This window comes from Coregonus lavaretus (assembly GCF_964263955.1).
Source record: "Coregonus lavaretus genome assembly, contig: HAP1_SCAFFOLD_387, whole genome shotgun sequence".
NCBI lineage: Eukaryota > Metazoa > Chordata > Actinopteri > Salmoniformes > Salmonidae > Coregonus > Coregonus lavaretus.
In genome coordinates this window covers 394,782-406,785 of record NW_028158029.1, presented here as the reverse complement: position 1 = coordinate 406,785, position 12,004 = coordinate 394,782, and the positions used below count along the sequence as shown (strand labels likewise).

Genomic DNA, 12,004 nt, shown 5'->3' with positions numbered 1-12,004 from the left:
GATTATGAATAATCATGAATGAATCGTGAATGATGATGAATGAGAACGTTACAGAGGCACAAGGATCATACCCCCTCTGTTATTGGTAATGGTGAGAGGTTAGCATGTTTTGTTGTAGCCTCTAACTTTCTCACTCATTATTATTCATGATTCATTCATGATTTTTTATTAATCGTTGCATCATTAGGATTCATTTAATGTTTTTTAGAAACATGTTATCTGCTCACTTAGACAGAAGATGAATCCAGTCATCATCCACCATTCAGTTACTATTGGGCAAAACATAACCCAAAACACAACCAAAACAAACGGCAAATGCATCAATTTCACCTCATATGAAACATTTGATCTCAAGTTGAAAATGCTGGATTATAGAGCCACATTTAAAATGTTGGCTTCACTGTCAAAATAGTTATGGTGTGGACTGTATACTCAATACAATCTAAATCTGATACCTCACTGTCTGTCTTTTGACTGATACTGCTTTTTAAACTGGTCTGGTCAGTCTACTCAAATATTTGTACTATACATTTTTCTCTCTACAAACAATACTTTGATAATTTGTCATTTTTAATCATGATAAATCCATGTATGAATATAAATGGCAGGTTTCAGCACACTGATATATCTGAAAATGTGGAAAAAATATACTGCCACTATTTTCACCACCAAAGAATAGCAGTGTGGTTTTAAAATGATCTTACTTTTTGCAGGCTGTCAGGCTGTCTAGTCACAGAGGAAGGCTGTGCTTCTCTGGTCTCAGCTCTGAGGTCAAACCCCTCACACCTGAGAGAGCTGGATCTGAGTAACAATGACCTGAAGGATTCAGGAGTGAAGCTGCTCTCTGATGGACTGGGGAATCCCCACTGTAAACTGGAGACTCTGAGGTCAGTATTCCTGTAGTTGGTCAACAAGTGATAACTGTTCACCAGATCCACATGTGTTTACCAGGCACACATAGTCCACACCATATGTGTTTGGACAATGAAGCTTACAGTTTTAAATTTGGCGCTATGCTCCAGCATTTTTGATTGGAGATTGTTTCATATTAGGCTACAGTACATAATGTCACCTATTATTTGAGGGTATTTTCATACATATCTGTTTTACCGTTTAGAAATGAAAGCACTTCATATATCTAGTTCTCCCATTTGAAGAGCTCATACTTATTAGGACAAATTCACTTATAGTGTATTAAAGTAGTCAAAAGTTTAGTATTTGGTCCCATATTCCTTGCCTATAGTGATTACATCAAGCTTGTGAATCTACAAACTTGTTGTTTGCATTTGCAGTTTGTTTTGGTTGTGTTTTAGATGAAGTTTTTCCCAATAGTAACTGAATGGTGAATAATGTCCTGCTTCATTTTGGAGTCGCTTTACTTGTATTGTAAGTAAGAATAGAAGATGTTTCTGAACACTTCTACATTCATTTGGATGCTACCATGATTATGAATAATCATGAATGAATCGTGAATGATGATGAATGAGAACGTTACAGAGGCACAAGGATCATACCCCCTCTGTTATTGGTAATGGTGAGAGGTTAGCATGTTTTGTTGTAGCCTCTAACTTTCTCACTCATTATTATTCATGATTCATTCATGATTTTTTATTAATCGTTGCATCATTAGGATTCATTTAATGTTTTTTAGAAACATGTTATCTGCTCACTTAGACAGAAGATGAATCCAGTCATCATCCACCATTCAGTTACTATTGGGCAAAACATAACCCAAAACACAACCAAAACAAACGGCAAATGCATCAATTTCACCTCATATGAAACATTTGATCTCAAGTTGAAAATGCTGGATTATAGAGCCACATTTAAAATGTTGGCTTCACTGTCAAAATAGTTATGGTGTGGACTGTATACTCAATACAATCTAAATCTGATACCTCACTGTCTGTCTTTTGACTGATACTGCTTTTTAAACTGGTCTGGTCAGTCTACTCAAATATTTGTACTATACATTTTTCTCTCTACAAACAATACTTTGATAATTTGTCATTTTTAATCATGATAAATCCATGTATGAATATATATGGCAGGTTTCAGCACACTGATATATCTGAAAATGTGGAAAAAATATACTGCCACTATTTTCACCACCAAAGAATAGCAGTGTGGTTTTAAAATGATCTTACTTTTTGCAGGCTGTCAGGCTGTCTAGTCACAGAGGAAGGCTGTGCTTCTCTGGTCTCAGCTCTGAGGTCAAACCCCTCACACCTGAGAGAGCTGGATCTGAGTAACAATGACCTGAAGGATTCAGGAGTGAAGCTGCTCTCTGATGGACTGGGGAATCCCCACTGTAAACTGGAGACTCTGAGGTCAGTATTCCTGTAGTTGGTCAACAAGTGATAACTGTTCACCAGATCCACATGTGTTTACCAGGCACACATAGTCCACACCATATGTGTTTGGAAAATGAAGCTTACAGTTTTAAATTTGGCGCTATGCTCCAGCATTTTTGATTGGAGATTGTTTCATATTAGGCTACAGTACATAATGTCACCTATTATTTGAGGGTATTTTCATACATATCTGTTTTACCGTTTAGAAATGAAAGTACTTCATATATCTAGTTCTCCCATTTGAAGAGCTCATACTTATTAGGACAAATTCACTTATAGTGTATTAAAGTAGTCAAAAGTTTAGTATTTGGTCCCATATTCCTTGCCTATAGTGATTACATCAAGCTTGTGAATCTACAAACTTGTTGTTTGCATTTGCAGTTTGTTTTGGTTGTGTTTTAGATGAAGTTTTTCCCAATAGTAACTGAATGGTGAATAATGTCCTGCTTCATTTTGGAGTCGCTTTACTTGTATTGTAAGTAAGAATAGAAGATGTTTCTGAACACTTCTACATTCATTTGGATGCTACCATGATTATGAATAATCATGAATGAATCGTGAATGATGATGAATGAGAACGTTACAGAGGCACAAGGATCATACCCCCTCTGTTATTGGTAATGGTGAGAGGTTAGCATGTTTTGTTGTAGCCTCTAACTTTCTCACTCATTATTATTCATGATTCATTCATGATTTTTTATTAATCGTTGCATCATTAGGATTCATTTAATGTTTTTTAGAAACATGTTATCTGCTCACTTAGACAGAAGATGAATCCAGTCATCATCCACCATTCAGTTACTATTGGGCAAAACATAACCCAAAACACAACCAAAACAAGGTTGATGTAGTCATTATGAGCAACATGGGACCAAATACTAAAAGTTGACTATTTTAATGCATAATAAGTGAATTGGTCAGAATACAGACTACATACATGAAGTGCTTTAATTGTTTTAAACGGTGAAACAGATATGTATGAAAATACCCTAAAATAAAAGGTGACATTATATTCTGTCACCTCATATGATCTCAAATCCAAAATGCTGGAATATAGAGCCACATTTAAAATGTTAGCTTCACTGTCAAAATAGATATGGTGTGGACTGTATACTCAATACAATCGAAATCTGATACCCCACTGTCTGTCTTTTGACTGATACTGCTTTTTGAACTGGTCTGGTCAGTCTACTCAAATATTTGTACTATATATTTTTCTCTCTACAAGCAGTACTTTGATAATTTGTCATTTTTAATAATGATACATACATTTATGAATAGATATGGCAGGTTTCAGGACACTGATATAACTGAAAATGTGTTTAAAAAATATTGCCACTATTTTCACCACCAAAGAATAGCAGTGTGATTTGAATATGATTTTACTCTTTGCAGGCTGTCATGGTGTCTAGTCAAAGAGGAAGGCTGTGCTTCTCTGGTCTCAGCTCTGAGGTCAAACCCATCACACCTGAGAGAGCTGGACCTGAGCTACAATCACCCAAGAGACTCAGGAGTCAGACTGCTCTCTGCTGGACTGGATGATCCACACTGCAGACTGGAGAAACTCAAGTATGTAGAGGGTTTACGTCAATGTTCATATCAGACATGTTTGAGTTATCAGGCTAGTTTTGACAAACATTCTTATCACCCCTTAGACAAAGTTATATGTGTGTGTGTGCGTGTGTGAGTTCACGTGTATCACTCAATGACTGTCTGTTCTTCTGCTTACCGCTACAGTGTGGAACATGGTGGAGAGTACACAATGAAACCTGGACTTAGAAAATGTGAGTGTTGACTGCTGTGAAGAATATGACTGAGAATAAGTCTTAATTCAAGTGAAGTCAAAGTCAAAGACCACTATCATTACTTACTTGGTCATATTAAATATAAGCTGTAGTTTTACAGAAGGAGAAATCAGGGACATCAAAGTTTAGAACGAGTTGCTTTGACAATGTGTGTGTCTGTGTATGTGTGTGGCATGTTCGTGTTACATAAGAAATGTGAGTGTGTGTGTTCATGCATACAGGTGTGAGTGTGTGTGTGTGTGTGTGTGTGTGTGTGTGTGTGTGTGTGTGTAATTAATGGGAATAAGTGTGTTTTATATTACCATACAGTATCACATATGATAATTCAACAAGTTTCAAGTTACCTTAACTTCTCCTTTAGATACCTAGAAACATCTTCATTAAATGAATTAGTGAAAAGTGAGTTAACATTCTAATGTGAATGATGATGATTTTTAATATTGTGTCTGGTTTCCTCCATCAGATGCCTGTGATCTCACACTGGACCCAAACACAGCAAACAGACACCTCTCTCTGTCTCAGGAGAAGAGAAAGGTGACACGTAGGACAGAGGAGCAGCCATATCCTGATCAACCAGAGAGATTTAAAGTCTGGGAGCAGGTGCTGTGTAGAGAGGGTCTGACTGGGCGCTGTTACTGGGAGGTAGAGTGGAATGGAGAGGCTGTTGTAGGAGTGACATATAATGGAATCAGGAGGAGAGGAAAGGGTAAGGACTGTGGGCTTGGATACAATGACAAGTCCTGGAGTCTGTTCTGCTCTGACAAAAGTTACTCTGCCAGGCACAATAAAAATGTCACTACCATAGACGTCTCCTCCTCCAGCTCCCACAGAGTAGGAGTGTATCTGGACTGGCCAGCCGGCACTCTGTCCTTCTACAGAGTCTCCTCTGACACACTGACCCACCTGTACACATTCCACACCACATTCACTGAGCCCCTCTATCCAGGGTTTAGGTTTTGGTATGATGACTCCTCAGTGTCCCTGTGTCAGGTGGTCCCTGTGTCAAACACAACATGATGTTTCACTCTAATCATGTGTTTTATGTTTGATCAGAATATGATATTTAAATACATGGAGTAACACACAGACACACCAGTTTGGGCCAGTTTATTCCTGTAAATAATAACCATGGTAACTCTGTGTATGTCTCCTTCCGTGATCCTGCACCCTGTGAGAACGGTTCAGATGCACCACACACACACACTGGACACCTACACACACTGGACACACACACACACACACACACACACACACACACACACACACACACACACACACACTGGACACACACACTGGACACACACACACACACACACACACACACACACACTGGACACACACACACACACACTGGAAACATACACACACTGGACACACACACACACACACTGGACACACACACTTGACACACACAAACACACACTGGACACACACACACACACAGGACACACACTCACACACACACTGGAAACACACACACACACACACACACACAGACACACACACACACACACACACACACACACTGGACACACACACACACACACACACACACTGGAGACAGATTCACACATACTGGACACACAGACACACACACACACACACACACACACACACACATTCACACACACTGGACACACACACAAACACACACTCTCCAGTGTGTGTGTGTGTCTAGTGTGTCTAGTGTGTTTGTGTGTCCAGTGTGTGTGTGTGTGTGTGTGTGTGTGTCCAGTGTGTGTGTCTGTGTGTCCAGTGTGTCTGTGTGTCCAGTGTGTGTGTGTCCAGTGTGTGTGTGTGTGTGTCAAATGAAATGAAATCAAATGTTATTTGTCATGTGCGCCAAATACAACAGGTGTAGACCTTACCGTGAAATGCTTACTTACAAGCCCTTAACCAACAATGCAGTTCAAGACAGAGTTAAGAAAATATTTACCAAATAATAAATAGTAACACAATAAAATAACAATAATGAGGCTATATACAGGGGGTACCGGTACCGAGTCAATGTCCGGGGGTACAGGTTAGTCGAGGTAACATACATGTAGATAGGGGTAAAGTGACTATGCATAGATAATAAACAGCGAGTAGCAGCAGTGTAAAAACAAATGGGGGGGGGGGGGGGGGGGGGGGTCAATGTAAATAGTCTGGGTGGCCATATGAATGTCCAACAGAGCTGTTGCCAGAGATTTGAATGTTCATTTCTCTAAGCCGCCTTGAACGTTGTTTTAAAGAATTTGGCAGTACATCCAACCAGACAAAAACCGCAGACCACGTGTATGGTGTCATGTGGGCGGGGGATTGCTGGTGTCAACGTTGTGAACAGAGTGCCCCATGGTGGCGGTGAGGTTATGGAATGGGTAGGCATAAGCTACGGACAACGAACACAAGTGCATTTTATCGATGGCAATTTGAATGCACAGAGATACTTGATGAGATCCCATAGTCATGCCATTCATCCGCCGCCATCACCTCATGTTTCAGCATGATAATGCACGGCCCGATGTCGCAAGGATCTGTACACAATTCCTGGAAGCTGAAAAAACCCTGTTATTCAATGGCCTGAGTACTCACCAGACATGTCACCCATTGAGCATGTTTGGGATGCTCTGGATAGACCTGTACGACAGCGTGTTCCAATTCCCGCCAATATACAGCAACTTTGCACAACCATTGAAGAGGAGTGGGACAACATTCCACAGGCCACAATCAACAGCCTGATCAACTCTATGCGAAGGAGACGTGTCGCGCTGCATGAAGCAAATGGTGGTGACACCAGATACTGACTGGTTTTCTGATCCACTCCCCTACCTTTTTTAAAAAGGAATCTGCGACCAACAGATGCATATCTGTATTCCCAGTCGTGAAATCCATTGATTAGGGCCTAATTAATTTATTTCAGTTGACTGATTTTCTTATATGAACTGTAACTCAGTAAATTTGTTGAAATTGTTGCATGTTGTGTTTATATTTTTGTTCAGTATAATAAAGAAGAGCAGTTCTAAATGTTTGATATGATGTTAGTCACACTAAGTCATTCCATTCTTTCACTAAAGCTCTAATGTAACTTTTTATTGACAGATGCCTCATTTCCATGTGTTGGATTTTGATGAAAGGAAATCCCATATAGTCTACTGGACAGGACTTTGCTATGGCATCTTCTGTTTGGGTGTCTCAGGTCAGGTCTGAGCCATGATCAGAATGTGTCTCTGTGTCTATTTCCAGTCCTGCTATTTCTACCTGTCCTGATCTAGTGTTTCACCCCTGACCTCCTCACACTGTCTCACTGTCCATGTCTGCTTTTAGCTCCCACCTCTACCTCACTGTGTTATATTGGACCTTATGCTTGTTATGTCAGTTATCAAACATACTGACCTTTCTGACCCTATCCCATGCCCCTACTTTCTAGAACTAAACATTTAAATTCCTCTATTAGTTATGTTTAGTGTCCATTTATTTATGTATTTGTTGTATATTGGGGTTGTGCCGCAGAGCATCATGGGGGTTTGTATGTGTTGAGATGATCACGTTCCAGATAAATGGTTGAACTGATTCCTGTTTCCTGTCTCATCATCATTTAATTGTTATACAGACGTGGTTATGAAACCCACGAGACATAACAACAGATTGGTGATGAGTAAGTCTGAATCTACAGGAACTATTCTGTCTGGAAGAAGTCAGACAGAACAGGTAATAAGACGTATGTGGATATTGTGGAGATACTTAAAGGACATTTTTCACCTGAACCACTAGTTAATGCTGAAAGGTTCAGGTTACACAGGAGAAGAGGGAGAATCTGTTACAATGTTTGCTGCTGCATTAAAGAAACTATCAGAACACTGAGTTTAATGCTGTTCTAAATGACATCATTAGAGACAGACTAGTATGTTGGCTACGGAGTGAAGCTACACAAAAGAGACTGTTGACTGAAAGTAATCTGACCTTGGTAAAGGACATTGAAATCAGTGTGTCCATGGAACTAGCTGCTAAAGAGGCTCACCAGTTGAGTTCATCAGGAACTTAGTGGGTTCATCTAACAATCCTAATCACCAGTTGATACATTTGAATCTCATACACAGGATATACCTTCCACCTAGAAAACATAATTTTATACAAATCATAACCTCTCCTCTGTGTGATCTATGTAATCAAGGTGCCGTTTGGCTCCTTTATGCATATACATACAGTGGGGAGAACAAGTATCTGATACACTGCTGATTTTGCAGGTTTTCCTACTTACAAAGCATGTAGAGGTCTGTAATTTTATCATAGGTACACTTCAACTGTGAGAGACGGAATCTAAAACAAAAATCCATAAAATCACATTGTATGATTTTTAAGTAATTAATTGGCATTTTATTGCATGACATAAGTATTTGATCACCTACCAACCAGTAAGAATTCCGGCTCTCACAGACCTGTTAGTTTTTCTTTAAGAAGCCCTCCTGTTCTCCATTCATTACCTGTATTAACTGCACCTGTTTGAACTCGTTACCTGTATAAAAGATACCTGTCCACACACTCAATCAAACAGACTCCAACCTCTCCACAATGGCCAAGACCAGAGAGCTGTGTAAGGACATCAGGGATAAAATTGTAGACCTGCACAAGGCTGGGATGGGCTACAGGACAATAGGCACGCAGCTTGGTGAGAAGGCAACAACTGTTGGCGCAATTATTAGAAAATGGAAGAAGTTCAAGATGATGGTCAATCACCCTCGGTCTGGGGCTCCATGCAAGATCTCACCTCGTGGGGCATCAATGATCATGAGGAAGGTGAGGGATCAGCCCAGAACTACACGGCAGGACCTGGTCAATGACCTGAAGAGAGCTGGGACCACAGTCTCAAAGAAAACCATTAGTAACACACTACACCGTTATGGATTAAAATCCTGCAGCGCACGCAAGGTCCCCCTGCTCAAGCCAGCGCATGTCCAGGCCCGTCTGAAGTTTGCCAATGACCATCTGGATGATCCAGAGGAGGAATGGGAGAAGGTCATGTGGTCTGATAAGACAAAAATAGAGCTTTTTGGTCTAAACTCAACCCCAAGAACACCATCCCAACCGTGAAGCATGGAGGTGGAAACATCATTCTTTGGGGATGCTTTTCTGCAAAGGGGACAGGACGACTGTACCGTATTGAGGGAAGGATGGATGGGGCCATGTATCGCGAGATCTTGGCCAACAACCTCCTTCCCTCAGTAAGAGCATTGAAGATGTGTCGTAGCTGGGTCTTCCAGCATGACAACGACCTGAAACACACAGCCAGGGCAACTAAGGAGTGGCTCCGTAAGAAGCATCTCAAGGTCTAAATACTTATTTCCCTCATTAAAATGCAAATCAATTTATAACATTTTTGACATGCGTTTTTCTGGATTTTTTTGTTGTTATTCTGTCTCTCACTGTTCAAATAAACCTACCATTAAAATTATAGACTGATCATGTCTTTGTCAGTGGGCAAACGTACAAAATCAGCAGGGGATCAAATACTTTTTTCCCTCACCTTATGTGTATGTATGTACAGTTTAAGTCTGAGGTTTACATACTCGTTAGCCAAATACATTTAAACTCCGTTTTTCACAATTCCTGACATTTAATCCTAGTAAAAATTCCCTTTCTTAGGTCAGTTAGGATCACCACTTTATTTTAAGAATGTGAAATGTCAGAATAATAGTAGAGAGAATTATTTATTTTCTGCATTTCTTTCTTTCATCACATTCCCCAGTGGGTCAGAAGTTTACACTCAATTAGTATTTGGTAGCATTGCCTTTAAATTGTTTAACTTGGGTCAAACGTTTCGGGTAGCCTTCCACAAGCTTCCCACAATAAGTTGGGAGAATTTTGGCCCATTCCTCCTGACAGAGCTGGTGTAAGTGAGTCAGGTTTGTGGTCTGGGCTTTGTGATGGCCACTCAAATACCTTTACTTTGTTGTCCTTAAGCCATTTTGGCACAACTTTGGAAGTATGCTTGGGGTCATTGTCCATTTGGAAGACCCATTTGCGACCAAGCTTTAACTTCCTGACTGATATCTTGAGATGTTGCTTCAGTAGTTCCACATAATTTTTCTTCCTCATGATGCCATCTATTTTGTGAAGTGCACCAGTCCCTCCTGCAGCAAAGCACCCCCACAGCATGATGCTGCCACCCCCGTGCTTCACGGTTGGGATGGTGTTCTTTGGCTTGCAAGTTTACCCCTTTTACCTCCAAACATAACGATGATCATTATGGCCAAACAGTTATATTTTTGTTTAATCAGACCAGAGGACATTTCTCCAAAAAGTACGATCTTTGTCCCCATGTGCATTGCAAACCGTAGCCTGGCTTTTTTATGGCGGTTTTGGAGCAGTGGCTTCTTCCTTGCTGAGCGGCCTTTCAGGTTGTGTCGATATAGGACTCGTTTTACTATGGATATAGATATTTTGTACCTGTTTCCTTCAGCATCTTGACAAGGTCCTTTGCTGTTGTTCTGGGATTGATTTGCACTTTTCGCACCAAAGTACGTTCATCTCTAGGAGACAGAATGCGTCTCCTTCCTGAGCGGTATGACGGCTAAGTGGTCCCATGGTGTTTATACTTGCGTACTATTGTTTGTACAGATGAACGTGGTACCTTCAGGCGTTTGGAAATTGCTCCCAAGGATGAACCAGACAATTTTTCTGAGGTCTTGGCTGATTTCTTTTGATTTTCCCATGATGTCAAGCAAAGAGGCACTGAGTTTGAAGGTAGGCCTTGAAATACATCCACAGGTACACCTCCAATTGACTCAAATGATGTAAATTATCCTATCAAAAGTTTTTAAAGCCATGACATCATTTTCTGGAATTTACCAAGCTGTTTAAAGGCACAGTGAACTTAGTGACCAACTGGAATTGTGATACAGTGAAATATAAATCAAATAATCTGTCTGTAAACAATTGTTGGAAAAATTACTGATGCACAAAGTAGATGTCCTAACCGACTTGCCAAAACTATAGTTTGTTAACAAGAAATGTGTGGAGTGTTTGAAAAACAAGTTTTAATGACTCCAACCTAAGTGTATGTAAACTTCTGACTTCAACTGTATACGTGTTTATTTTAGGCTTCGTCCTCGTCGTTGTTCATGACATACCTTGTGTTGGGTGGAGAAAATAAAACCCCTATTACGTATTCCTGCGCCTGTCTTCAAATCCTTATACAACATGACAAGAATAAGTTCATTAGAGTTACCAGCCTCAGAAATTGCAGCCCAAATAAATGCTTCACAGAGTTCAAGTAACAGACACATCTCAACATCAACTGTTCAGAGGGGACTGTGTGAATCAGGCCTTAATGGTCGTATTGCTGCAAAGAAACCACTATTAAAGGATACCAATAAGAAGATGAGACATGCTTGGGTCAAGAAACACGAGCAATGGCCATTAGACCGGTGGAAATTTGATCTTTGGTCTGGAGTCCAAATTGAAGATTTTTGGTTCCAACCGCCATGTCTTTGTGAGACGCGGTGTGGGTGAATGGATGATCTCTGCATGTGTATTATCCACTGTAAAGCATGGAGGAGGTGGTGTTATGGTGTGGGGGTGCTTTGCTGGTGACACTGTCTGTGATTTATTTAGAATTCAAGGCACACTTAACCAGCATAGCTACCACAACATTCTGCAGCGATACGCCATCCCATCTGGTTTGGGCTTAGTGGGACTATCATTTGTTTTTCAACAGAACAATGACCCAACACACCTCCAGGTTGTGTAAGGGCTATTTGACCAAGAAGGAGAGTGATGGAGTGCTGCATTAGATGACCTGGTCTCCACAATCCCCCGACCTCAACCCGATTGAGATGGTTTGGGATGAGTCGAACGGCATAGTGA

At 40.5% G+C, this 12,004-nt stretch overlaps 1 protein-coding gene across 1 annotated transcript; it reads left to right on the top strand.

The window, feature by feature from the left end:
- Positions 1-1,329: 1,329 nt before the first annotated feature.
- LOC311124512 (neoverrucotoxin subunit beta-like) lies at positions 1,330-5,176 on the top strand (the record flags this gene model as incomplete). The annotated part of the gene is made up of 6 exons (XM_084198644.1): positions 1,330-1,386; positions 2,157-2,330; positions 3,750-3,923; positions 4,092-4,138; positions 4,623-4,990; positions 5,150-5,176. The coding sequence occupies exons 1-6, from the start codon at positions 1,340-1,342 to the stop codon at positions 5,174-5,176; spliced, it is 837 nt and encodes a 278-aa protein (XP_084054770.1). The 5' UTR covers positions 1,330-1,339.
- Between the last annotated feature and the right edge of the window lie 6,828 nt (positions 5,177-12,004).